The following is a 27,054-nucleotide window of genomic DNA, read 5'->3' on the forward strand; positions in this document are numbered from 1 at the left end:
GACTAATTACTACACTATGAGAATGTTTGTTCCCTCTCTTTATGAGGAATAATCGATTAACATGTAAGATGTTGTCTTCAAGGGATACATACGATATCCCGGCAGATGGGATGCCAGTAGGGTTGCCACCTCATCCCTTTAATCCTGGAGACCTATGAATAATACAGGTTCTGTGGTTGATTAAATTCCAGCCTGCATTCCACCTGGTTTTAATCAGCCACAAAACCTGTGTAAATCACAGGTCTCCAGGATTAAAGGGATGAGGTGGCAACCCTAGATGCCAGCGATCATGTGACCAACACCGGCATCCCGAAGCAGTGAATCCCCTCCCCCTGAAGCCCAACCTTTCCCCCTGCAGCCTAAAGCTCAATAGATCGCAGAATCTCCTATATAATAGCCCTGTGATTCTGTGCCTGGGTTTCTAACGCTGGGCGTGGCTAGGAGCTCTCATTGGGTTAGTGGCAGGTCTATCACACCCAGTCCAAAGCTGATTGGGCGAGAAACGCCTTCCCACACAGGTTACATCCAATGGGAGGCTTTGCCCTTTGGCCGCTGTGTTTTCACAGAGCAGGATTAGCAATGGAACGGATGGAGCTGCAGCTCAATCCCCACACCCCAAAATAGTCCCCCTGCATCTGCAGCATCATACCCTCCAACACTTTACACATAAACATTGATACACATTCGAAAAGGGGCGTGGCCACGGGTACAGCAGCGTGGCCACGCCCCTTTTCATATACTTTCAATGGAAGCTTGGAGAGCCAGAAATTGGTACAGACCATTAAAAATAAGGGACTGTACCTGCCAAAAAGGTGCAGCTGGAGGGTATGCATACCTTCCAAGTGTCCCGATTTTCGTGGGACAGTCCCGTTTTTTTGGGTCTGTCCCGCTGTCCCTCCCGCGGGCCGCATGTGTCCCACGGTGGGGGGAGGGCAGTTGGGAGGCTCCTGATCACTCACTGCTCTGCTCAGTTGAGAGCAGAGCAGCGGTGAATAGACGCTGTGCGCACGCGCACAGCGTCTATTCCAGTGAGTTAGAGGGAGAGGGGGGCATGCCAGCAGCTCACAGAGCGCTGGCCATGCCCCCTCAGTGACTAAAACGTGGGCGTGACTCGCGATCACGGGCCCTCCCGCGAAGCCACGACCCCTTCTACATAGGCCACGCCCCCTTTCAGTCGCGCGCCAAGATGTCACTCCTTCTACTTTAATGTTGGGAGGTATGGGGTATGCCACTGCATCTGCAGCAAGTCTGCGCTGTAGATAGTAGGGAAAAACATTATTTTACTGCAGCGTCCTATGGGGGTCATTCCAAGTTGATCGCTAGCTGCATTCGTTCGCTGTGCAGCGATCAGACAAAAACTCGGCACTTCTGCGCATACGTATGCAGCGCAATGTGCACGTGCGGCGTACTATTACAACGAACGATGTCGTTTTACATAGGGTCTAGCGATGCTTTTCAGTCGCACAGGCAGCCGCAGAGTGATTAACAGGAAGAGGGCGTTTCTGGGTGTCAACTGACCGTTTTCAGGGAGTGTTCGGAAAAACCCAGCAGTGGCTGGGCAAACGCAGGGCGTGTTCATGACGTCAAATCAGGAACTGAATGGTCTGAAGTGATCACAAGCGCTGAGTAGGTCTGAAGCTACTCTTACAGTGCACAAAATATTTTTGTACCCACTCTCCGATCCCTTCGTTCGCACTTCTGCTAAGCTAAAATACACTTCCAGTGGGCGACGGCATAGCGTTTGCATGGCTGCTAAAAACTGCTAGCGAGCGATCAACTCGGAATGACCACCAATGTCTTGCTGCCAGTCCACCTGCCCCCTCCGGCATCAACAATCCCCACTCCCTAGCCACGCCGAAGGTGGAACAAAAGCTGCTGCGGCCACCGGCATAGATGTGTATGAAAGCGGCGCAGCGGAAGGCTTTCATAGCCCTCCCTGCGCCGCATAATCTCTGAGCCCCAGAGCCTCCTCTGCGTGTGATGTCACAGAAGTGCCTCCCAGCCACAGCCGCGCCCAGAGGCCCTGACTCCGCAACACAGCACAGCACCTGGCCTGCCGGCCTGGAAGCCCCGAGTTGGCTAATGTAGCGGATAGAGAGGAGGGTAATGTATGGACGCTGAATCAATGTAAAAGGTGACAGTGCTGTGCAGTGCAGTGGGTGTGCAGTCAGGGCCGGTGCTAGAGTGTTCGCCGCCCCCCTGCAAACTATAAATTTGCACCCTCGCATACTTTACAAACGCACAGCGCACATAATGACCCCTGTAGTGGAGACACTTACACATGTAATGCCCCCTGTACCAGAGACGCTTACACATGTAATGCCCCCTGAACCAGTGACGCTTACACATGTCACGCCCCCCCCTGTACCAGTGACGCTTACACAAGTAACACCCCCTGTAGCAGTGACGCTTACACACATAACGCCCTCTGTACCAGTGCCGCTTAGACACGTAACGCCCCCTGTACCAGTGATGCTTACACACGTAACGCCCACCTGTACCAGTGATGCTTACACATGTAACGCTCCCTGTAGCAGTGACGCTTACACACGTAACGCCATCAGTACCAGTGCCGCTTACACACGTAACGCCCCCTGTACCAGTGACGCTTACACACGTAACGCCCCCTGTACCAATGACGCTTACACACGTAACGCCCCCTGTACCAGTGACGCTTACACACGTAACGCCCCCTGTACCAGTGACGCTTACACACGTAACGCCCCCTGTACCAGTGACGCTTACACACGTAACGCCCCCATGTACCAGTGACGCTTACACACGAAACGCCCCCCCTGTACCAGTGACGCTTACACACGTAACGCCCCCCTGTACCAGTGACGCTTACACACGTAATGCCGCCTCTACCAGTACCGCTTACACATATAACGCCCTCTGTGCCAGTGCCGCTTACACACGTAACGCCCCCTGTACCAGTACCGCTTACACATATAACGCCCTCTGTGCCAGTGCCGCTTACACACGTAACGCCCTCTGTGCCAGTGCCGCTTACACACGTAACGCCCCCTGTACCAGTGCCGCTTACACACGTAACGCCCCCTGTACCAGTGTTGCTTACACACATAATGCCCCCTGTACCAGTGACGCTTACACACATTATGCAGCAGTCACACACACCAGACACATATATATACACATATATATATACAAACACACACACATACATACTGTACATACATTACACACATACACAGTCACACATATATACAGTATACACAGACACTGTATATATACACACACACGCACTCTCTTTCCAGACACTTATCTAATGAAGTCTGGCTGGCCGAAGCTGTAGCAGCTCATCCTCCTACTGCAGCATGGTCCCGTGTAGCTCCGCCCCTTACTCCCATCTAGCTCGGCAACTGCTCCTCCCCCACCCGCAGTGGCTCCGGACCACCACCCGTGGCACCTACGCACCCTCCCCCACCTGTGGCACCACCACTCCAGCCCCTCCCCCACCTGCGGCACCACTGCAACCGCCCCTCCCGCGGCACCCCAGAGTCCCATCCACATCTTCCCCGCACCCGCCACTCCCCCAACCACAGCACCTACTAGGTGATTCACCAGGCCCTGCGTGCGCTGTTCACGCCGTTGCAAGGGGCTTCGACCCCTTAACCATTGCACGCCCTTTGTCCGTGCAATATTTAACCACTGACACAATTATGGTTGGATGTAATACCCCATATAATAAAAAATATTGCATGCCACAAGGGTGTGCAAGGGTTAAGGGGACGTAGCCCGTTACGACGGTGTGAAGAGCGTCCGTAGGGCGCGATGAATCACCTAGTTATTGATATTTATCATGTTGATGAAACGATGATGTGGTCTTTTTACTGTTTTACTTTTGCTGAGTAATTTAATATTAATAGGAGCACTATTTACTCTTCAACTCCCTACATAGTTGCAAAAAAAATGACTTCCCTTAACATGATTTGTTACAATGGAAACAATTAAAGGAGTGCAGTTTGGTTCCATGGTTTACTTTAGATGTTAAGTATATCTGCCCAACTAACCAACTGGTTGGCTACTTGGAACAAAAACAGTCAACTTACCAGTCAACATTTGCCTTCCTTCCTTATTGCTTTATTAACATGCAAAAGTAAATGTCAGGCTCATAATACTTGTTAATGTATAACCCACAGGATGAACATTTGCTGTGCCTGAAGCCACCGTCATGTCCCAAGCGTCCACAAAACCAACGTTGAGCCCTTGGAAAACGTCCCTTAACACTAAATACTGAGTGTATCCATGGAAGTCCGATTGTCTTTCCACCGCGGAATCTGTTTGCCTGGTGTTCTCTGACTTGATGATGACTTTGGTGTCGGGACTCCTGAGGAACAGTCGTTCCGTAGCTCTACGGATGTTGAGTGCCCGTCTAATGAAGAGTTTAAGGGGGAAATGCCTGAAATGCTGTCCAAATGTAATGACGATGATAGTGTCCTTTCCCCCAACGATCTGATCAATCTGCCGACTCATATACATGTCATCCTTGAAGTTGTAATAGGCAACATGTTCCAAAGGGAACCCATGTCTCCTGTAGGATATATAGAGGTCCTTCTCCATGTTCATAGCAAGCAGAGTCTTTTCCCAACCAGACCAATCTTTTTCATTGAAACGGAAATAATTCACAACTGATGGAAACAAACACATTAGTTAGTGAAGGTTAATACTGCATGGTGGTGTAGTGGTTAGTATTAATGCCTCCTAACATTGATGTTGTGAGTTCAATACCTGATCAAGACCCCATCTGTGGGTTTTCTCTGGGTGCTCACTCTCTAGAGACATACTGGTAGACTAACTAGCTACTGACAAAATACATGAATTCTAGTGTGTGTGTGTGGTAGGGAATATCGGGCCTTATTCAGCAATCACACTAATGCAGTCGCAGCTGCAAATATGTATGCAGCTGATGTGCACATATATGCTAATGTCTCCAGGAGTTGTACAGCGATGCCACTAATCAGTATCTCCGATCTGCCACTTGGGTACAAAGATGCAACCATCGGACGTAGATCAGGCAAACATTGATCATCTAAGTAACCTGATGATTGCGCAGCATGGCTGCTGGAAACAAGACGCCGGAGACATAGTAACTGGATACCGGTTCGTAATCACAGTTGTGACCTGCCCCCGAAATGGGACCACCACTTGCATTATTTTTTTTTTGGCCCCAATTGCAAAAAAAAGGACTTGCCTACATCTCTGACTCAGGCTGATAAATTGTAAGCTCCGTTGGGGCAGGGACTGCTGTGAATGACTGAAATATTCTCTGCAAAGTGCTGCACAATATGTGTGGGCTATATAAATAACTGGTGATAAATAGCTAATAATATGATGTTCTCTGGTTGACTTATTACGAAGAAAGTACATGTCTCACTCCAAATGTGACTTACTGTAAGTCCCAGAAATGTTAAGGTATGTATCTATTCACCTGTATGCTCCTATATCATTTGCCGTCAGACCCTCTCGAATGGCAGTGACATTCATTCCAAAGGACAGGGAAAGAATTAGCTGGCATTGTAGTCAGGGGTTAAAGTGAGCCGGAACGGGGCAGAACTGCGTTCCGTCAGTTTCACTTGGAGACGGAACGCAGTTCCGCCTCCTCCGGCTCACCTAACCCGATGTGTACTCAGCGCCGTAGGAAGATGCCGGGTGCCCGCTAAGATTGTATTACTAGTGGGCGCCCAGCTCTCTCTTCACAGTGGAAGCCAGACGGCAGGAGCTCACTACTGAGCTCCGCCTTCCGGCTCCCAGCTCTGTCAGTGTGCGCTATGGGAGACACGTCATGATGTCTCTCCCATAGTGCCAAGGAGCGGGCGCCGGAAGGACTGCAGTGGTCGGACACAAGAGTGGGGCTTTGTGAGTATTGTGTTTGTTTTTTTCATGTTTGACTGTATCAGCGGCTCACCTACTGGGGGCAAACTACAAGGGGGCATTACTACTGGGGGCAAACTACAAGGGGAATAACTACTGGGGCAAACTACAAGGAGGTAGAACTACTGGGGTCTAACTACTGGGGGATAACTACTGGGGGCAAACTACAGCAGGGCATTACTACTGGGGGAAAACTACAAGGGGGCTAACTAATGGGGCAAACTACAGGGGGGGCATTACTACTGGGGGGCATTACTACAAGGGGACTAAACTACAAGGGGACTAAACTACAAGGGGCTAACTAAATGGGGGCTAAACTACAGGGGTTAAACTACTGGGGGGCTAAACTACACGAGGTCTAAACTACAGGGAGGCTAAACTACTGGGGGCATAACTGCAGGGGATATAACTACAGGGGGCATTACCACTAGGGTCTAAACTACATGGGGAAAACTACATGGGGACTAAACTACAGGGAGGCTAAACTACTGGGGGCATAACTACAGGGGCTAAACTACTGGGGGCATTACCACTTGGGGGCTAAACTAAAGGGGGGTAAACTACTGGGGTCATAACCGCAGGGGCATTACCACTGGGGTCATAACTACAGGGGCATAACGACTGGGAGCATTACCATTAAGGGCATTACTACTGGGGGCACTACTAATGAGAGCATTGCAAAGGGGGCACTTCATAAGGGGCATCACTCCTGGGGACATAAAGGGCACTACTACTGGGGGCATTGCATAAGGGGTACCACTACTATGGGCTCTATAGAAGGGGCACTACCAGTACAGTGGACATTGCATAAGGGGCACTACAACTGTGGGCATTGTATAATGGGTGCTACTGCTGTGGGCATTATGTGTATTACAGGGTGCTACTACTTTGGGCTTTGTGTATAAGGACACTAATGTGTTTCATAACATGAATAAGGGACACTACTATGTGGTGTAACGTGAATAAGATTGTGCTACTGTGTGGCATAATTTTAATTGGTGATACTATTGTGTGACCACGCCTATTTCTTTTTGAGACCACGTCCCTTTTTTGGGGCACGCGTCGTAGGGAAGCGGGGGGAGTTCCACCACTTCTCTAGGACCAATTTAAGCACTGATTGCAGTAGCCCAGGGCTAGCTTAATAGTCTATGCCTTATACTCTGTCTTTCAGGGAGTCTCCCTTACTGTTTTGGGGCCATACACCATAGAAGACGGCTGCCTAGAGTAATATTATGTAATCTGAGCTGATCGTTACATTAATAGGTATAAACAATGGCTATATCAATCATGAAAGAGAGTTTCCTGTGACCTGTGTCACTGCCCCTTCCTGAACTTTGCCTCATGGCTCCACTGTCACCCGTTGCATGGATCGATAAGAGAAATGGGGAGATAGAGGGGGTTGCCGGAGAACATGCCTCCAGTTCTCGGGTCACAGTTACACCCTAGTGCATACAGTATGTAGGTTTCCACTAACAGAGGAAATGCATGTGTTGTATACAGTATATAACAGTATCTGTATAACAGTTATGTATTAAACAGTGCTTAATACATTAGTAGAAGGTAATAAGCATTTCTGATCTACATGGAAAATTCACTGAGTTAAAGGCAACGTCCAGTTCTGGGCATCCCTTGCTCGTGAAATGGTGACGCTAGTCTAGCTACATGAAAAGAAGGACCCTGTTTTGTATCTCCTCGCCGGAACACCAGAGACCAAGGGAGTCATTCCGAATTGGTCACTCGCTGCCGTTTTTCGCACTGCAGCGAACAGGTTACTACTGCGCATGCGTATGCATCGCAATGTGCAGGCGCGTCGTATGGGTAGGTACAAAGCGGATCGTTGCCGGGGGTTGGATTTAACGAAGAATCCATTTGCACAGCCGTTCACAAGGAGATTGACAGGAAGAGGGTGTTTGTGGGTGGCAACTGACCGTTTTCTGGGAGTGTTTGGAAAAATGCAGGCATGTCCGGCTGTTTGCAGGGCAGGTGTCTGACGTCAATTCTGGGACCAAAAAGACTGAAGTGATCGCAAGGGCTGAGTAAGTCCAGAGCTACTCAGAAACTGCAACAAACTTTTTTGTCCCGCTCGGTGGAACAAGCAAAAATATACCCCCCCCCCCCCCCTTGGGCGACGACTATGCATTTGCACGGCTGCTAAAAGTAGCTAGCGAGCGATCAACTCGGAATGACCCTCCAAAAGCAGAGGTCACTGTGGGCCTAATTCAGCATGGTTCGCAAAAGCAAAATCTTTCCATAATTGGCAAAACCGTGTGCACTGCAAGGCGGAAGGGGGGATGGGGGGTGCGGCAGATATAACATGTGCAGAGAGAGTTAGATTTGGGTGGGTTATATTGTTTCTGTGCAGGGTAAATACTGGCTGCTTTATTGTTACACTGCAATTTAGATTTCAGTTTTAACGGGTGTAGTACTGGTGACCTTACCGACGCCGGGATCACGGCAGCATACCGACGCCGAGATCCCGGCGGGGAGGGGCGAGTGCAGCAAGTCCCTTGCGGGCTCGCTGCGGGCTCGGTGGCGACCTGCGGTCGCTACGGGTTCTATTCCCACTCTATGGGTGTCGTGGACACCCACGAGTGAAAATAGTCCATGTTGGTCGGCATGCCGACCATCGGGATAGTGAGCCGCCGGGCTCACGGAGGAGGTCATTTGACTGTCGGTCAGCTGACCGGCGGTCACATGAATACCACCCGTTTTAACACACCCCACCCAAATCTAACTCTCTCTGCACATGTTATATCTGCCCCCCCCCCCCCCTCCTGCAGCCTGCAGTGCACATAGTTTTGTCCATTAGAGAAAGGATTTGCCTTTGCGATCCATGCTGAATTAGGCCCTGTATCCGGCTGCTGGATGTGCGGCAGGTCGGTGCTATCACCAAACTGGAAATAATTCCACTAGTTTTGACGACGCCATTCAAAAGATACAACGAGAAGCTGATTCATCAGAACGCCCAACAGCTGGATGGGGTGATCTTTGAGCAAGAAGGGTTCCAGCTGAAAACTGCCATAGACACCCTCATTGGTATTTGCTGTCTGTACACCCAGAGGCGGAACTAGCGCCAGTGCAGGCAGTGCCTTGCACTGGGGCCCGCCACTGTCAAGGGGCCCAAAGCCAGAGCGGCATGTAATGAGTCAAACTGACTCATTACATGCCGCCTGGCTGGCGCTGTGTGCCGCCACCGAGGCGAGGTTGTGCGCCGGTTACAGGGGGGGGGAGGGAGCCACAATAGCGCTATGTCATTGGTAGAAGCACTGCTGCTACTGGCCCTCTCCTTTACCATAGGCTGCCCTTTGCCGCTGTGAATGCTGGGATGCGCATCACATCCCAGCATTCACAGCGGCAGAGGGCAGCCTATGGTAAAGGAGAGGGCCAGCAGCAGCGCTTCTACCAATGACATAGCGCTGCTGCGGCTCCCTCCTCCGCCCCCCCTCCTCCTTCTTCACCCCTGCCAGAAGCTGCACGAGGAGCCTGAGCAAGCGGAAACGGTAAGTATACCTATTCTATCTATCTATCTATCTATCTATCTATCTATCTATCCTGTTTGCCATAATGTGTAAAAATGGGATGCTGTCAGCTGTAATGTGTAAAAAAGGGATGCTGTCTGCCGTAATGTGTAAAAAGGGGACGCTGTCTGCCGCAATGTGCAAAAAATGGGACGCTGTCTGCCGTAATGTGCAAAAAATGGGACGCTGTCTGCCGTAATGTGTAATAAATGGGACGCTGTCTGCCGTAATGTGCAAAAAATGGGACGCTGTCTGCCGTAATGTGTAATAAATGAAACGCTGTCTGCCGTAATATGCAAAAAATGGGATGCTCTCTGCCGTAATGTGTAATAAATGGGACGCTGTCTGCCGTAATGTGCAAAAAATGGGAAGCTGTCTGCCGTAATGTTAAAAAAGGGGACGCTGTCTGCTGTAATGTGTAAAAAAGGGACGCTATCTGCCGTAATGTGTAAAAAGGGGATGCTGTCTGTCGTAATGTGTAAAAAGGAGACACTGTCTGCCGTAATGTGTAAAAAAGGGGAAGCTGTCCACCGTAATGTGTAAAAGGGTCTCTACCTGGTGTAGTGGTACTACCGTGGGCCGTAATTTGAATAATGGAGACTACTGTGCACCGTTATATGAATTGTTATTATTTTGAGGCCACACCCCTTCCCCACGAAGCCACGCCCCTATTTTTGGCGCGCGCCTGCGGCACGCACTGCCTCTGTTTTGCATGCAGGGGTGGGGCTCCGATGCCGTTTCTTGCGCACAGCACTAAAATGACTAATTACGGCACTGAGCAGGTCTCCCTCACCAGATCCTCTCCAGGGGTGAGGCCGTGGACTTAGATGGGGGGGGGGGTCCCAAAACATTTTGTCGCACATGGGCCCACCGCTTGCTAGTTCCGCCACTGTGTACACCTAAGTAGCAGTTGACGGCCAAAGGTGGAAGTTTGCTCCTATCAGGTCATTTTCAATGTACTGCATGTTTTATCTGCTACGGTACACGCAGGATGAGTGAAATAAGTCTTACGGTTGATGCCCGCAGTGAAGTGCATGATAAACTGGCGTAACGTGGAGTCTCCAATGAGAAAGAGTTTCTTCCCCTGCAGACACGTAGTGAAGTTCTCTGCGGTTTTATAATCCGTCATGTTGCAGTAAACAGGGTTCCAGGTATTTTTGAAAAAGTATCCGCTGGGGAAAGGAGAGCTCATTCCTGTCTGACATTTCGGCTTTGGGTTTAATGCAGTGTCTGGAAAAGAGAAGGATTATTAAATTGCATGTAAACTAGGTAAAATATATATAATTAAAGGGCCTGATTCAGGTTGGAATGCTAATCGCGATCCAACCGCAAAAATTACTAAAGTGATGCGGACGCAGAAAATGTGAACGCATCTACCTGTCAATCAGGCAGAGGTGTTCACAGAGTGGGGGGGGGCGGCAACGCTCCATTTCCTAGGTGGAGACAGAGTGTTACTGGGGGTTGGAGGCGGGGAAACGGGGGCAGCATCCTACAAACAGGGCGTGGGCATGATCGCGGTGGCTGCGTGACGTCACACGCACCCACCGCGACCAGAAAGATGGCGGAGGGCCTTCTTCACCTCGATCAAGCAGGGAGCGGCGGTCAGCATGCTGGGCGGCCGTGCCCTGCGATGGGCGGCCCCCAGCATGCGTTCAGAAGGATTGTGAATTCTGAATTTACAATCCTTACTGAATCGGGCACTAAGTGTAGTTCCACAACTTTATCTAATGGTAAATGAACCTGCAGACACCAGAGGTCGATTTATTAACCCGCAGTTTGAAATCCATTGACTGCTCTGATTGGCTGTTTGACACCTACCATTAACAATGATTCCAGTCATATACTGTATAATACTTCACTGAAGCAGAACATTTTATTTCATTTGTTCCATGTTTAGGCAATGTAATGCAGAAGAAAGCATGGCGTAAGAAGGGTAACACTTACTGCTGCACATAGCAACTGTTATGGGCGCAAAGTTGATAGGGATTTCCACAGCAATGTTTGACCTTCAAAGATGAATAGTAAAGAAGCGTTATATTGTGTAAGTGATATGAAAGAGTTATCAGAGGAATTATTTATTAAAAGAACACTGTGTGGTACGCAATGGAGGAAAGGGTTCTTCTCTGTTAGGGCAATAAGGATTTGGAATTCACTGCCAGGAAGGTGGTAATGGCGGACTCTGTAAATGCATTTAAAAAAGGATTGGATAAATTTCTGATTGAAAAAGATATCCACGGTTATAACATTTAAAATATTGACGTTGTTAATCCGGGTGTAACATGATTTATAGTTGTTAACTAGTCATAAAACATTACTTCAGCAGGTTCATTATAATCAACACAATTTAATACAGGTTGAACACGATGAGCATTTTGCCTCTTTTCAACCTTAATTACTATGTTACTAAAGGTAAAATGTTTGTCATGACAAACAGGAGTGTGTTTGTGATGTCACATCAGTAAAGGCCTGATTCAGAGGTGGAAACTGTACATACGCATATGTGTCCAACACGCAATGCGCATGCTTCCCGACAACACGCAATGCACATGCTTCCCGATTATTACCGTTGGCATATGCATATTGGAACTGCTTGCAGTTCCATACAGTTCCAATAAGCATTCCTGGGCGGTGACTAGGGGGGGAAGGGGGGGGGGGGGCGGTATAAGGGTGAGACATTCTTCGCAACCATAGGGATTGGCTGTTGTGCTACCAATGGTGTGCACCACAACAGATTAGAGCTGCAGCCAGGGGTCGTCTCAATAGACAGCATTAGCATAATGTCGCAGTAGCGGCTGCAACGGATTTCGTTATATTCCCCCACGGCTGTCAGGATCCATGTGGTGACTTTAGGTCGCCACAGGGTTATATTCCCCTTCGGGTGGTGGCGTGGACCATCACCCGAGTGGAGATTCCGTTCGGTGGTCTGGATTCCGACAGCTGGTATTTCATCGGGTGTCGGGATTCCGGTGTTGGTATCCTGACCGCCGGGATCCCGACAGCCGGCAACTTGAATGGCTCCCGCTGCGACTGGATAGCTCACACTTCTGTATCAGGCCCACAATACAGTATAACACAAACTGGAGACTACAGTGAAAATAATTAGTGTGATGTTGTGGAAAGTGAGCAAAGCAATACTAAACTAGTTCCCAATACCTCAATAGGATGTAAGATATTTGTTCATATACAAAGGCTGATAAAACGCGTTAGGGGCCTCCCACAGTTTGTGCAGTGCAGGTCCGTTATTCTTTTTTTCTTTAATAGTGAGTGGCCTTTTTGGTGGTTCCACACTGTTGCTCTGTAGGGTCAGCCGGGCTTTCTAGTAGAAGAGGTCGCCAGAGACGCGCTGTTTGCATGTCTGTGCTGGCTCAGCTTCTGGACCCTGATACTTGTATGATCAGCTACAGCTTGTCTATTAAGAGGGATCACACTCCCCATTCCAAGCCGCACCACTCCAAGTGGGTTTAGTGGCCATTATTTTTGTTTTTTTGCTGAAGTTACAGTACCTGATCCCATTAAGACAGAATCGTAACACAAAGAGGTCACTAACTCACATGCTAAGAAATCTTGAAGCGCCCTAATTACTTATTTATTTATTGTTATTCATGATTGTTATGCATGAGCCGATAAAGGCATCCTGTATACTAGACCTATTAAGCTCTCTATTTTCAATTGTTGTAAAGTCATGTAGAAATTCTGTACATCAACAGGGAAAAGATGTACTTATTCTTCCTGACAACAAATCCAGGTGTGTGCACTTGTGTTGAGGTTTAACTAGGGGCATGACCAGAATCCTGCCTCTCTACAGCGGTTGCTCATTTTACGCTCCATAATATTGTCCTAGTTCCTTTAATACACCATACAGTAATAGTGCCCTAATACATAATCGAAGTGCCCTAGTTCTCGTAATAACACCAATTCATATTATGCCACATTGTATTCACTACAGTTCACCATATGCCATATTGCAGTGCTGCCAGTACACATTATGCCACACAGTACCTCCTGTTCACAGTATGCCAAATAGAGGGTGGGAATCAGCCAGCTCCTACCTGTGGGAGAGACTTCCTAATGCAAGACATTCCATTTTGATTAGAGACATTGTTATTTTATGAACACGGTCCCTTTCTTAGATAGTCCTAATCAGTGGTGAATTTTACCTATGGGCTGCAGCCCCCCCCCCCCCCCCTCCCCAGTGAGCCAGTTGCAGTCCATGACTACACTGGCTTCACTGTGACTGGTAGTGACTTCCTATTGGTACTTGGTAGTCCTACCTGTCAGTCACAGACACTAAGGGCAGCCCCTGGGGAGTTTCCTCCCTCCAGGACTGCTAGACCGGGTTGCAATTAGCAGAGAGCGTGCTTCCTGTGGGAAGCCACTCACTGCCTTATCATCAGTCCTATCCGGCTTCTATGGACTGCAGTTGATGACGACCATAGAAGCTGGTGTTTTGCGTATGCGCAGTGCCGTGGTTGTATCTGCGTATGTTCCAGTCCCGTCACCTGTCAGCTCCATTGTGCAGGTGACGGGACCCGGCAGCTGGTAACAGTGTCTCCTCTCATCCTCCAAGCAGGCAGTATGGCCAGCAGAAGCCCCCCTCCACCACACAGGTAGGAGCCGCTGCTGGTCCTAATCTTGGTGCTCAATTCTTGCCCCCCAGCTTCACGAAGGCAGTAAACAAGGAGAAACCTACTCTCCAGCAGTGCTAGGCATACTAATTAGCTCAGCTGTGTCTGTATGCATGAAACAGGATTATGGCGGTTATTCAGGGAGCATAGCTAATCAAATGGGAGAGTTATAAGGCCAAATGTACTAAGCCTTAAAAAGTGATACATTACAAGGTGATAAAGTACCAGCCAATCAGCTCATAACTGTCATTTTTCAACCTAGCCTGTGACATGGCAGTTAGGAGCTGATTGGCTGGTACTTTGGGGCAGATGTATTAAGCCTGGAGAAGTGATAAAGCAGTGATATGTGGAAGGTGACAACGCACCAGCCAATCATTACAGATTTGAAAAATGACAGTTTGGAGCTGATTGGCTGGTGCGTTATCACCTTCAATTTATCACTTCTGTATCCCTTCTCCAGGCTTAATACAGTTGCCCCTGTATTGGTCCAGACCCAATTTATTAACAGACAATTTCAGGAAATAGTTAGACTACTGGGCAATGGCACCCCTTGCACCCACTATAGCTACATCCATGGAGTGACTATGGCCGGCTTCTGTCACTGCAGTAATCTCCAATCACTTCTATTGCCATTTGCTCACAAGATTTATGTGTAAGCTAATTAAATGGACTGGAACACAACATGAATATAAATATATATAATGAAAGGATATTATACCTTTGAAATAGGAGTACTTCCTCAGGAGTGAGATACGACACCGGAAGGATAAAACCCCTCATCTCAGTCAGACTTTCACAAGTAAATTTTGGAACTTTAAAACAATAGTAGGCCTCCTCGTAGTCAGTGTCCTCATACGCACAGATCTCCTTCCCTTCTTCCTTGTCAAGCAGTAAACCACACGTTGTGGCCATTTTTGTACCATTCATCTCAAATTTCCCTTGAAAACCAAGAAATCCCTGACTGGAATGTCTCGCTCGCCAGAGAGCTGCAATGCCTTCGCTGGGGTGCCACAACAGAGTCGAGACTTTTGCTTCGCCTACCCAGTATAAAGGAAATATAACTTGGTATGACCCATTGCTGAAGTCTTTCACTGTTCCAGACACAGAAGCTCCAAGGTCTTTAGAAATCAGCCTTGACCTAATGAAGTCTCCTCCGTAGGTCTTCCTGTTGCCTTGGTGATCGTACATGTCGAACTGTACCACAAAGTCCTCTCCAACACAATATTGTCTCCTGGGATTTACTATGAAAGCTCTACTGTGTCTCCCACTTGTGCTTCTGTTAAAGTTGCTAAATGTGACATTGGGGATGAGATTTTGGATTTTGGCAAAGATTGCATCTATTCTTAATTGTAGCTCAGATTTCATAGCACGAAGCGTTAACCCTTTTATTCCTGGGAAAGTGATCTCAGTTTGGATTGGCACATAACAGTTTGAAGGGAAAGGAGGAACCAAATCCTGCAAATTTAAAATAAAATTGTACATGTTGTTATTGCTAGCAGTCAGTGTGCTGATGCTCTTTAAAAGAAGCAAATAAATTGTTTTAATCCTACCAACAGCTTCATAATAAATTGGATTTCTGGCCATCTTTCTTTTATCTAGCAGTCTGTACTCCCAACATTGTATAGCGTGGTGTGGCACCACGATGATGCAATAACGGCATCATGCCCCTATTCCCCGTACCACTCACTTGGCTGCCCCACACCCCCCACATTACCGACATGGCAGCCCACTGTCAGAGGAGGCAGCCATTATACCAGCAAATATGGTGAAAATGTCCCTGAGAAAGCAGAACTATTTTACGCAGCTTGCAAAGCTGGATGTATCCCAAGATGTGCCCAGAACTGCAAGGGTATAATGTGTGCCAGTTTTACATAAAGAGAGAACAGTAGTATATGACAGTATACTTAGAAATAAATATTAAATGAAGTAAATTGTGTTTATACTAGAGATGTGCACTTGAAATTTTTCGGGTTTTGTGTTTTGGTTTTGGGTTCGGTTCCGCGGCCGTGTTTTGGGTTCGACCGCGTTTTGGCAAAACCTCACCGAATTTTTTTTGTCGGATTCGGGTGTGTTTTGGATTCGGGTGTTTTTTTCAAAAAACACTAAAAAACAGCTTAAATCATAGAATTTGGGGGTCATTTTGATCCCAAAGTATTATTAACCTCAAAAACCATAATTTCCACTCATTTTCAGTCTATTCTGAATACCTCACACCTCACAATATTATTTTTAGTCCTAAAATTTGCACCGAGGTCGCTGGATGACTAAGCTAAGCGACCCTAGTGGCCGACACAAACACCTGGCCCATCTAGGAGTGGCACTGCAGTGTCACGCAGGATGTCCCTTCCAAAAAACCCTCCCCAAACAGCACATGACGCAAAGAAAAAAAGAGGCGCAATGAGGTAGCTGTGTGAGTAAGATAAGCGACCCTAGTGGCCGACACAAACACCTGGCCCATCTAGGAGTGGCACTGCAGTGTCACGCAGGATGTCCCTTCCAAAAAACCCTTACCAAACAGCACATGACGCAAAGAAAAAAAGAGGCGCAATGAGGTAGCTGTGTGAGTAAGATAAGCGACCCTAGTGGCCGACACAAACACCGGGCCCATCTAGGAGTGGCACTGCAGTGTCACGCAGGATGGCCCTTCCAAAAAACACTCCCCAAACAGCACATGACGCAAATAAAAATGAAAGAAAAAAGAGGTGCAAGATGGAATTGTCCTTGGGCCCTTCCACCCACCCTTATGTTGTATAAACAGGACATGCACACTTTAACCAACCCATCATTTCAGTGACAGGGTCTGCCACACGACTGTGACTGAAATGACGGGTTGGTTTGGACCCCCACCTAAAAAGAAGCAATTAATCTTTCCTTGCACAAACTGGCTCTACAGAGGCAAGATGTCCACCTCATCATCACCCTCCGATATATCACCGTGTACATCCCCCTCCTCACAGATTATCAATTCGTCCCCACTGGAATCCACCATCTCAGCTCCCTGTGTACTTTGTGGAGGCAATTGCTGCTGGTCAATGTCTCCACGGAGGAATTGATTATAATTCATTTTAATGAGCATCATCTTCTCCACATTTTCTGGATGTAACCTCGTACGCCGATTGCTGACAAGGTGAGCGGCGGCACTAAACACTCTTTCGGAGTACACATTTGTGGGAGGGCAACTTAGGTAGAATAAAGCCAGTTTGTGCAAGGGCCTCCAAATTGCCTCTTTTTCCTGCCAGTATAAGTACGGACTGTGTGACGTGCCTACTTGGATGCGGTCACTCATATAATCCTCCACCATTCTTTCAATGGTGAGAGAATCATATGCAGTGACAGTAGACGACATGTCCGTAATCGTTGTCAGGTCCTTCAGTCCGGACCAGATGTCAGCATCAGCAGTCGCTCCAGACTGCCCTGCATCACCGCCAGCGGGTGGGCTCGGAATTCTGAGCCTTTTCCTCGCACCCCCAGTTGCGGGAGAATGTGAAGGAGGAGATGTTGACAGGTCGCGTTCCGCTTGACTTGACAATTTTCTCACCAGCAGGTCTTTGAACCCCAGCAGACTTGTGTCTGCCGGAAAGAGAGATCCAAGGTAGGCTTTAAATCTAGGATCGAGCATGGTGGCCAAAATGTAGTGCTCTGATTTCAACAGATTGACCACCCGTGAATCCTTGTTAAGCGAATTAAGGGCTCCATCCACAAGTCCCACATGCCTAGCGGAATCGCTCTGTGTTAGCTCCTCCTTCAATGTCTCCAGCTTCTTCTGCAAAAGCCTGATGAGGGGAATGACCTGACTCAGGCTGGCAGTGTCTGAACTGACTTCACGTGTGGCAAGTTCAAAGGGCATCAGAACCTTGCACAATGTTGAAATCATTCTCCACTGCGCTTGAGACAGGTGCATTCCACCTCCTATATCGTGCTGAATTGTATAGGCTTGAATGGCCTTTTGCTGCTCCTCCAACCTCTGAAGCATATAGAGGGTTGAATTCCACCTCGTTACCACTTCTTGCTTCAGATGATGGCAGGGCAGGTTCAGTTGTTGTTTTTGGTGGTGCTCCAGTCTTCTGTACGTGGTGCCTGTACGCCGAAAGTGTCCCGCAATTCTTCTGGCCACCGACAGCATCTCTTGCACACCCCTGTCGTTTTTTAAAAAATTCTGCACCACCAAATTCAAGGTATGTGCAAAACATGGGACGTGCTGGAATTTGCCCATATTTAATGCACACACAATATTGCTGGCGTTGTCCGATGCCACAAATCCACAGGAGAGTCCAATTGGGGTAAGCCATTCCGCGATGATCTTCCTCAGTTGCCGTAAGAGGTTTTCAGCTGTGTGCGTATTCTGGAAAGCGGTGATACAAAGCGTAGCCTGCCTAGGAAAGAGTTGGCGTTTGCGAGATGCTGCTACTGGTGCCGCCGCTGCTGTTCTTGCGGCGGGAGTCCATACATCTACCCAGTGGGCTGTCACAGTCATATAGTCCTGACCCTGCCCTGCTCCACTTGTCCACATGTCCGTGGTTAAGTGGACATTGGGTACAACTGCATTTTTTAGGACACTGGTGAGTCTTTTTCTGACGTCCGTGTACATTCTCGGTATCGCCTGCCTAGAGAAGTGGAACCTAGATGGTATTTGGTAACGGGGGCACACTGCCTCAATAAATTGTCTAGTTCCCTGTGAACTAACGGCGGATACCGGACGCACGTCTAACACCAACATAGTTGTCAAGGCCTCAGTTATCCGCTTTGCAGCAGGATGACTGCTGTGATATTTCATCTTCCTCGCAAAGGACTGTTGGACAGTCAATTGCTTACTGGAAGTAGTACAAGTGGGCTTACGACTTCCCCTCTGGGATGACGATCGACTCCCAGCAGCAACAACAGCAGCGCCAGCAGCAGTAGGCATTACACTCAAGGATGCATCGGAGGAATCCCAGGCAGGAGAGGACTCGTCAGAATTGCCAGTGACATGGCCTGCAGGACTATTGGCATTCCTGGGGAAGGAGGAAATTGACACTGAGGGAGTTGGTGGGGTGGTTTGTGTGAGCTTGGTTACAAGAGGAAGGGATTTACTGGTCAGTGGACTGCTTCCGCTGTCGCCCAAAGTTTTTGAACTTGTCACTGACTTATTATGAATGCGCTGCAGGTGACGTATAAGGGAGGATGTTCTGAGGTGGTTAACGTCCTTACCCCTACTTATTACAGCTTGACAAAGGCAACACACGGCTTGACAAATGTTGTCAGCATTTCTGGTGAAATACTTCCACACCGAAGAGCTGATTTTTTGGGTATTTTCACCAGGCATGTCAACGGCCCTATTCCTCCCACGGACAACAGGTGTCTCCCCGGGTGCCTGACTTAAACAAACCACCTCACCATCAGAATCCTCCTGGTCAATTTCCTCCCCAGCGCCAGCAACACCCATATCCTCCTCATCCTGGTGTACTTCAACACTGACATCTTCAATCTGACTATCAGGAACTGGACTGCGGGTGCTCCTTCCAGCACTTGCAGGGGGCGTGCAAATGGTGGAAGGCGCATGCTCTTCACGTCCAGTGTTGGGAAGGTCAGGCATCGCAACCGACACAATTGGACTCTCCTTGTGGATTTGGGATTTCGAAGAACGCACAGTTCTTTGCGGTGCTTTTGCCAGCTTGAGTCTTTTCATTTTTCTAGCGAGAGGCTGAGTGCTTCCATCCTCATGTGAAGCTGAACCACTAGCCATGAACATAGGCCAGGGCCTCAGCCGTTCCTTGCCACTCCGTGTGGTAAATGGCATATTGGCAAGTTTACGCTTCTCCTCCGACAATTTTATTTTAGGTTTTGGAGTCCTTTTTTTACTGATATTTGGTGTTTTGGAATTTACATGCTCTGTACTATGACATTGGGCATCGGCCTTGGCAGATGACGTTGCTGGCATTTCATCGTCTCGGCCATGACTAGTGGCAGCAGCTTCAGCACGAGGTGGAAGTGGATCTTGATCTTTCCCTAATTTTGGAACCTCAACATTTTTGTTCTCCATATTTTAATAGGCACAACTAAAAGGCACCTCAGGTAAACAATGGAGATGGATGGATACTAGTATACTTATGGATGGACTGCCGAGTGCCGACACAGAGGTAGCTACAGCCGTGGACTACCATACTGTGTCTGCTGCTAATATAGACTGGATGATAATGAGATGAAATCAATATATATGTATATATAATATCACTAGTACTGCAGCCGGACAGGTATATATATTTATTATGTAATGACTGATGACGGACCTGCTGGACACTGTCAGCTCAGCAGCACCGCAGACTGCTACAGTAAGCTACTATAGTAGTATGTATAAAGAAGAAAGAAAAAAAAAACAACCACGGGTAGGTGGTATACAATTATGGATGGACTGCCGAGTGCCGACACAGAGGTAGCTACAGCCGTGGACTAACGTACTGTGTCTGCTGATAATATAGACTGGATGATAATGAGATGAAATCAATATATATGTATATATAATATCACTAGTACTGCAGCCGGACAGGTATATATATTATATATTTATTATGTAATGACTGATGACGGACCTGCTGGACACTGTCAGCTCAGCAGCACCGCAGACTGCTACAGTAAGCTACTATAGTAGTATGTATAAAGAAGAAAGAAAAAAAAACAACCACGGGTAGGTGGTATACAATTATGGATGGACTGCCGAGTGCCGACACAGAGGTAGCTACAGCCGTGGACTAACGTACTGTGTCTGCTGATAATATAGACTGGATGATAATGAGATGAAATCAATATATATGTATATATAATATCACTAGTACTGCAGCCGGACAGGTATATATATTTATTATGTAATGACTGATGACGGACCTGCTGGACACTGTCAGCTCAGCAGCACCGCAGACTGCTACAGTAAGCTACTATAGTAGTATGTATAAAGAAGAAAGAAAAAAAAAAAAAACACGGGTAGGTGCTAGGTGGTATACAATATTATATATATATTATATACAATTATATATATATATATATATAATATATATTAAACTCATAAACTGGTGGTGATTATTAAACTGGTGGTCAGGTCACTGGTCACACTATCAGCAACTTGCAAGTAGTACTCCTGAGTCCTAAGCAGAAAATCACAATATATATTATACTGGTGGTCAGTGTGGTCACAAACAATGGCAGTGTGGCTGGCACTCTGGCAGCAAAAGTGTGCACTGTACGTTATATTATGTACTCCTGAGTCCTGAGTCCTGCTCTCAGACTCTAACTGCTCCCCACTGTCAGTGTCTCCCCCACAAGTCAGATAATACAGTCACACTATCTCTCTCTATCACTTCAGCAAGTACTAGTAGTAGTAGTACTCCTCCTAATGCTCCCCAAATTACTACTGTGTCTCTCTCTGTCTCACTCTCTTCTCGAATCTCTGTAAATGGAGAGGACGCCAGCCACGTCCTCTCCCTATGAATCTCAATGCACGTGTGAAAAATGGCGGCGACGCGCGGCTCCTTATATAGAATCCGAGTCTCGCGATAGAATCCGAGCCTCGCGAGAATCCGACAGCGTGATGATGACGTTCGGGCGCGCTCGGGTTAACCGAGCAAGGCGGGAAGATCCGAGTCGCTCGGACCCGTGTAAAAAAACATGAAGTTCGGGCGGGTTCGGATTCCGAGGAACCGAACCCGCTCATCTCTAGTTTATACTGTATGTCATCCTTAGGTTCAATTGTGTGGTGTGGGACAGGAATTGCTTCTGTTTGTCCACATATTTTATGATTGGTAGCCACCAGCACTGGTTTTGCCTATTACATTGACCATAAATAATTTTAATTGATCCTGGACCACCAATCCAAGGCACCCCTACAAGTGTACCAAGGCACCCCAGGGTGCCACAGCACACAGGGGCAGATTTATTAAGCTTGGTGAAGTGATAAAGTGTAAGGTGATAAAGTACCAGCCAATCAGCTCCTAACTTCCATGTTACAGGCTGGGTTTGAAAAATGACAGCAGCTGACTGGCTGGTCACCAACAGTTGTAGGAGACAGATCCCCGCTCATTATGCTGCCCCCCAATCAGTGTATGCTCCCTAATCTGCCCCATGCAAATTATAGTAGGCAGATGGTAGTTGTACTAGTGTATTTATTATTATTATTTATTACCAGTTATTTTTATATACCGCACACATATTCCGCAGCGCATTACAGAGAATATTTGGCCATTCTCATCAGTCCCTTTCCCAGTGGAGCTTGTCACGCTCGGCTGGTTTTGAGGATCCGGCAGCTGAGACTTGCCCAAGGAAGTAGTTGTCTGCGGATGAAGAAGACGTGGGGGCTGGATATAGTTCCTTCTCATGGAACAGGGATCAATAGAGAACGTAGGTGGAGCAATGAGTCAGTGGGTAGTAGTTCTTGAGAACGTGACTGAGGGAAAAGAACTGTAGTTCATGAACGTTGACTTGAAGACGAGGTTTGAAGACAAAGAACTGCGAATTGTGGCTTGAAAAGACGAGGCTGTGGATAAGGAACTGCGGACTGTGAATCGTGGTTAAAAGACGTAGCTGGAGACAAAGAACTGCGGACTGTGGCTTGGAAGATGAGACTGTAGATAATGAACTATGGACTGTGGATGGTGGTTTAAAGACGTAGCTGGAGACAAAGAACTGCGGACTGTGGCTTGGGAGATGAGACTGTAGATAATGAACTGTGGACTGTGGATGGTGGTTTAAAGACATGGCTGGAGACAAAGAACTGCGGACTGTGGCTTGGAAGATGAGACTGTAGATAATGAACTGTGGATGGTGGTTTAAAGACGTAGCTGGAGACAAAGAACTGCGGACTGTGGCTCTGAAGATGAGACTGTAGATAATGAACTGTGGACTGTGGATGGTGGTTTAAAGACATAGCTGGAGACAAAGAACTGCGGACTGTGGCTTGGAAGATGAGACTGTAGATAATGAACTGTGGACTGTGGATGGTGGTTTAAAGACATGGCTGGAGACAAAGAACTGCGGACTGTGGCTTGGAAGATGATACTGTAGATAATGAACTGCGGACTGTGGCTTGAAAGATGAGGCAGATAGCCCGGGACCATCCGTGCCCTATGGCTCTTACTGGTCCGGGGGTTTCCAGGAGGGATTCCACAGGCAGCAGTAGGTTAGGGACGGCAGAGCTGCAGCAGCAACTAAGACACGGCTAAGCGGAGTTAGGAGGAACCAGAACACGGCAAGAATCCTGGGAGCACAGGGCTACAGCACCTACAACAGGGTTGTAACTTGAAGCACTGGCCTCCCTGGTCATAAACCAGCCCCCTTTTACAAGGAGAACTCTCCCTGGATTGGCTCGAAGAACCAGGAAGCCAAAACTATGCCTCAAACTTGGTCTCCAACATGGCGGCGCCCAGAAATGCAGACCTTTCTGCATAGCCACACAGCTCACTGCCCCTGGTCTCCTAGCAACCGTCCCGGAAAGAGAGACCCACTGCCCCCTCACCGCCGCTACTGCCGCCCACGGACCCGGCGCGGCAGCCCTCCTCCGCCGCTGCCCACAAGCCGCCTGTGAAGCCACCCCGCGGACCCAGCGTGCCGGTAAGACCCCGGACGCTGACAGTATCCCCCTCCCCCCTTTGTGGATGGACTCCGGACACCTATATGGTTTAGCTGGAAACTTGGCATGAAATGTCCGAAGAAGTCTTGGAGCATGGACATCTTCTGCTCCTACCCAAGACCTTTCCTCAGGTCCATATCCTTTCCAATCAACAAGGTACTGGAGGTGACCATATCGTCTGCGGGAGTCGAGGATCTTGTGAATCTCAAATTCGTCTCCTTGTGCTGATTGGATCTTGGGAGATTTAGGCAGAGCAGCTCTGAATCGATTAAGTACCAACGGTTTTAAAAGAGAAATATGAAATGCATTAGGGATTCTTAAGTGCAGAGGCAACTTCACCTTGTAACTTGTAAGCCACAGGATTTAATACTTTTTCGATTGGGTAGGGCCCAATAAATCTGGGAGCAAACTTTTTAGTAGGTACCTTCAACCTTAGGTTACGTGTGGAAACCCAAACCTGATCTCCCACCTTAAGGCTTGGTACCGCTTTTCGCTTCAGATCCGCATAGGTCTTATACCTCTTGGATGTCTTGAGCAAGGCCTCGTGTACTTGTCTCCAAGTCTTGGTAAACTGTCGAAGTGCTGATTCTGCGGCAGGAACCTCGAGCTTAGGTAGAAGTTGGAAGTCAGGAACTTTCGGATGATAACCATAATTTATAAAAAAATGGAGAAGATTTTGTAGCAGAATGATAGAGATTGTTATGGGCAAATTCTGCAAATGGGAGAAAATCCAGCTAGTCGTCCTGAGAGAAGGACATGAACAAACGTAGAAATGTCTCCAGGTCCTGGTTCACTCTCTCTGTTTGACCATCTGTTTAGGGATGATATCCTGAGGAGAAATTCAGTTTCATACTGAGAGCAGAACATAGGGATCTCCAAAACTTGGCCACAAACTGAGGACCTCTATCAGATACGATCTCCTGTGGTAGACCATGGAGTCGGAAGATCTCTGCTAGTAACAATTTTGCCAACTGGGATGCGGATGGAAGACTAGCCAGGGGAACGAAGTGTGCCATTTTAGAGAACCGGTCAACTATGACCCACAGGGTATTTCGTCCGCCAGATGCAGGTAAATCAGTAATAAAGTCCATAGAGATATGTGTCCATGGTCTTTGCGGCACAGGTAACAGATGGAGTAACCCGGTTGGAGGACTTCTGGGGCTTTTATGTTGGGCACACTTCGGACAAGCAGCCATGAATTCCTGAACGTCAGTCCTGAGATGAGGCCACCAGTAGGAGCGCTGAATGAACTTGAACATTTTATGACCACCCGCATGGCCCATGAAGGAGGAGGAGTGAGCCCATGTAAGAAGTTTCTTGCGTAGATTCGGGGCAACGAAAATTCTCCCAGGAGGAGGAAGTGGGGAAGTAATAGTTGCTGAGAAAGAGGTGAACTCCAAGATAAACTGTTCTGTTGAACGATCAGAGGGTTCTTCAGAACTTAGGGAAAGAGATAGTGCATCTGCCTTTTTGTTGAGGGAACCTGGTCGGTAACTGAGTTTAAAGTTAAAACGGGTAAAGAAGAGGGCCCATCTTGCTTGGCCGGGGTTTAGACATCGGGCTGACTGTAAGTATAGAAGGTTCTTGTGATCCGTGATTACAGATATTGGATGTTGGGCTCCCTCCAGCAGATACCTCCTGTAAATGTCAAATTGCTTTCTAACAAATATTTAAAATGCCCGCTTTAATATATACTGTGGACACCTGCGCATCTTATTACCATGTGCTATGAATGTGCGCTATACATCGCAAAACACTGCATCCCATAAGAGAAAACAATACACCCACACATTATCTGAGTTCCAAATCTCATTGATGTATATATTTGTTATTAAAAGGATATGTATTCAATATATCACAATGTACAGTATATATATATATATATATATATATATATAGTTACATGGTTATAATTTACACAGTAAGCAGTTAATACAATCTAATTCAAATACATACATGGCTAGCGATACAATTACCATATTTTGCTCAAATAAAGTCTCCATTCCATATCACTCTCTCTCTCTCTCTGTAAAATCATGCAGCCACTGGACAGTCAACATCTCCACCATCATCTGGGACAAAAGAACAGCCAGCTCTTGTGTCTGTAATCAGCTATATACTATGTAGTTTGGGGGAGTGCACAGACTAGTCTAGGGGAGGGAACTTTCTCATTCATGATGAGTCACTGGTCAGGCGTGCTGTCTTCCAGGAAATCCATTGTTCTAATAAGAGTAACTTTAGCTTTCATACATTTAATCATATCTACTAATGGCAATGTGCTACAACTTAATAACAGGCATCAAATGAATCTACACATTAATCTGGTTACTGTGACACCAAACACGACATGTCCATCTTGCTCCGCTCCAATAATACACATACATGACGTTACTCCATTATATAATTTAAAACTTTATGATGTCTGGCGCTTGATATGTTCAATTTATGTGCTGTATGAAATATGTGTTGAATATATCTTTGTGGCATGTTTGTGTAAATGCGTATGTTACCATATTTGCTGTGCTCGCTGCGCGTATTTGAAAGCTTAGCGACTGATAATGTGTGGAGTCTGTATGTTCTCCCTAGGTAATATTTTTGACTTTGGCAGTAAACAATAACTGCCATTCATTATTAACATAAGAAAAAATATTTCAGACAATAATCGGTGACCTAGACACACGTATGTATTCATTTCGCAAATCAGACACTTGCCTATATTTGGGGTAGACAGGGAGGAGGACGAGACATCCTCTATATGGACTCGGCGGTCACGGGACCACTGGTTGGGTGTGGGACAACATTCAACCTATAAAGTATGCTGGGACAGTGCTTTGGCCTATAATGTCTGATTTGAATGAACATTTCACACATACATGTACCTACGTCTTCGTACACTGATGTTCGGATTCGATTGAGGTTCTGCTGGGTTGAGGGAGAAGACACAAACAAATTGTGAAAGTGACATATAAAATGTTCATGATTTACATATTCCTATCATTTTCTGAACATTGTTTCCATTTCTGGAACGTATGCTAGGTCTTTTTAATCATTGAACAAGGGTTATAAGTAGTGTCCTTCCTAGATAACATAAACCTTCGGAGTTCGGGGAGAGCCACTCATAAACCTTTCTTCCACATATATTAATGAGCTCTTTATCTGCTATGTGTGAAAAGCCATTGTCTGATTGTTCCTGATTACCTCCCAATTTCCTGAAATTGGTGAGATTTAAACATACCAAGGATTTATCTATGGTACTGGTGGATCTTAAGGCTAGGGGGTCTCACCGGTCCCCTCCCCCTTCCGTGTAATTCAAGTACCTCAGCTAACTCTAAAAAAAATATGGCACTAATCCTGCATCTTTTCGTCTTAGAGGTACCTGTGAGCACATCCAACATTCCGTTTGGTTTAAGACCTTACCCACTAG

The 27,054-nt window shown here is 47.3% G+C and overlaps 1 protein-coding gene across 2 annotated transcripts in view; it reads right to left on the reverse strand.

The window, feature by feature from the left end:
- Nucleotides 1-4,078: 4,078 nt before the first annotated feature.
- LOC134943816 (NXPE family member 2-like) overlaps nucleotides 4,079-27,054 on the reverse strand; it is a 109,142-nt gene continuing 86,166 nt past the window's right edge. For both annotated transcript variants that reach the window (XM_063932430.1, XM_063932431.1), the window contains exons 3-6: nucleotides 14,757-15,493; nucleotides 11,358-11,419; nucleotides 10,425-10,643; nucleotides 4,079-4,652 (exon numbers count right to left, since the gene is read on the reverse strand). In XM_063932430.1, the coding sequence (XP_063788500.1) occupies nucleotides 4,108-4,652; nucleotides 10,425-10,643; nucleotides 11,358-11,419; nucleotides 14,757-15,493 (1,563 nt within the window). In that variant the 3' untranslated portion in view covers nucleotides 4,079-4,107. The remainder of the gene's footprint in view (nucleotides 4,653-10,424; nucleotides 10,644-11,357; nucleotides 11,420-14,756; nucleotides 15,494-27,054) is intronic.

The sequence above is a fragment of the Pseudophryne corroboree genome, chromosome 7 (assembly GCF_028390025.1).
Source record: "Pseudophryne corroboree isolate aPseCor3 chromosome 7, aPseCor3.hap2, whole genome shotgun sequence".
NCBI lineage: Eukaryota > Metazoa > Chordata > Amphibia > Anura > Myobatrachidae > Pseudophryne > Pseudophryne corroboree.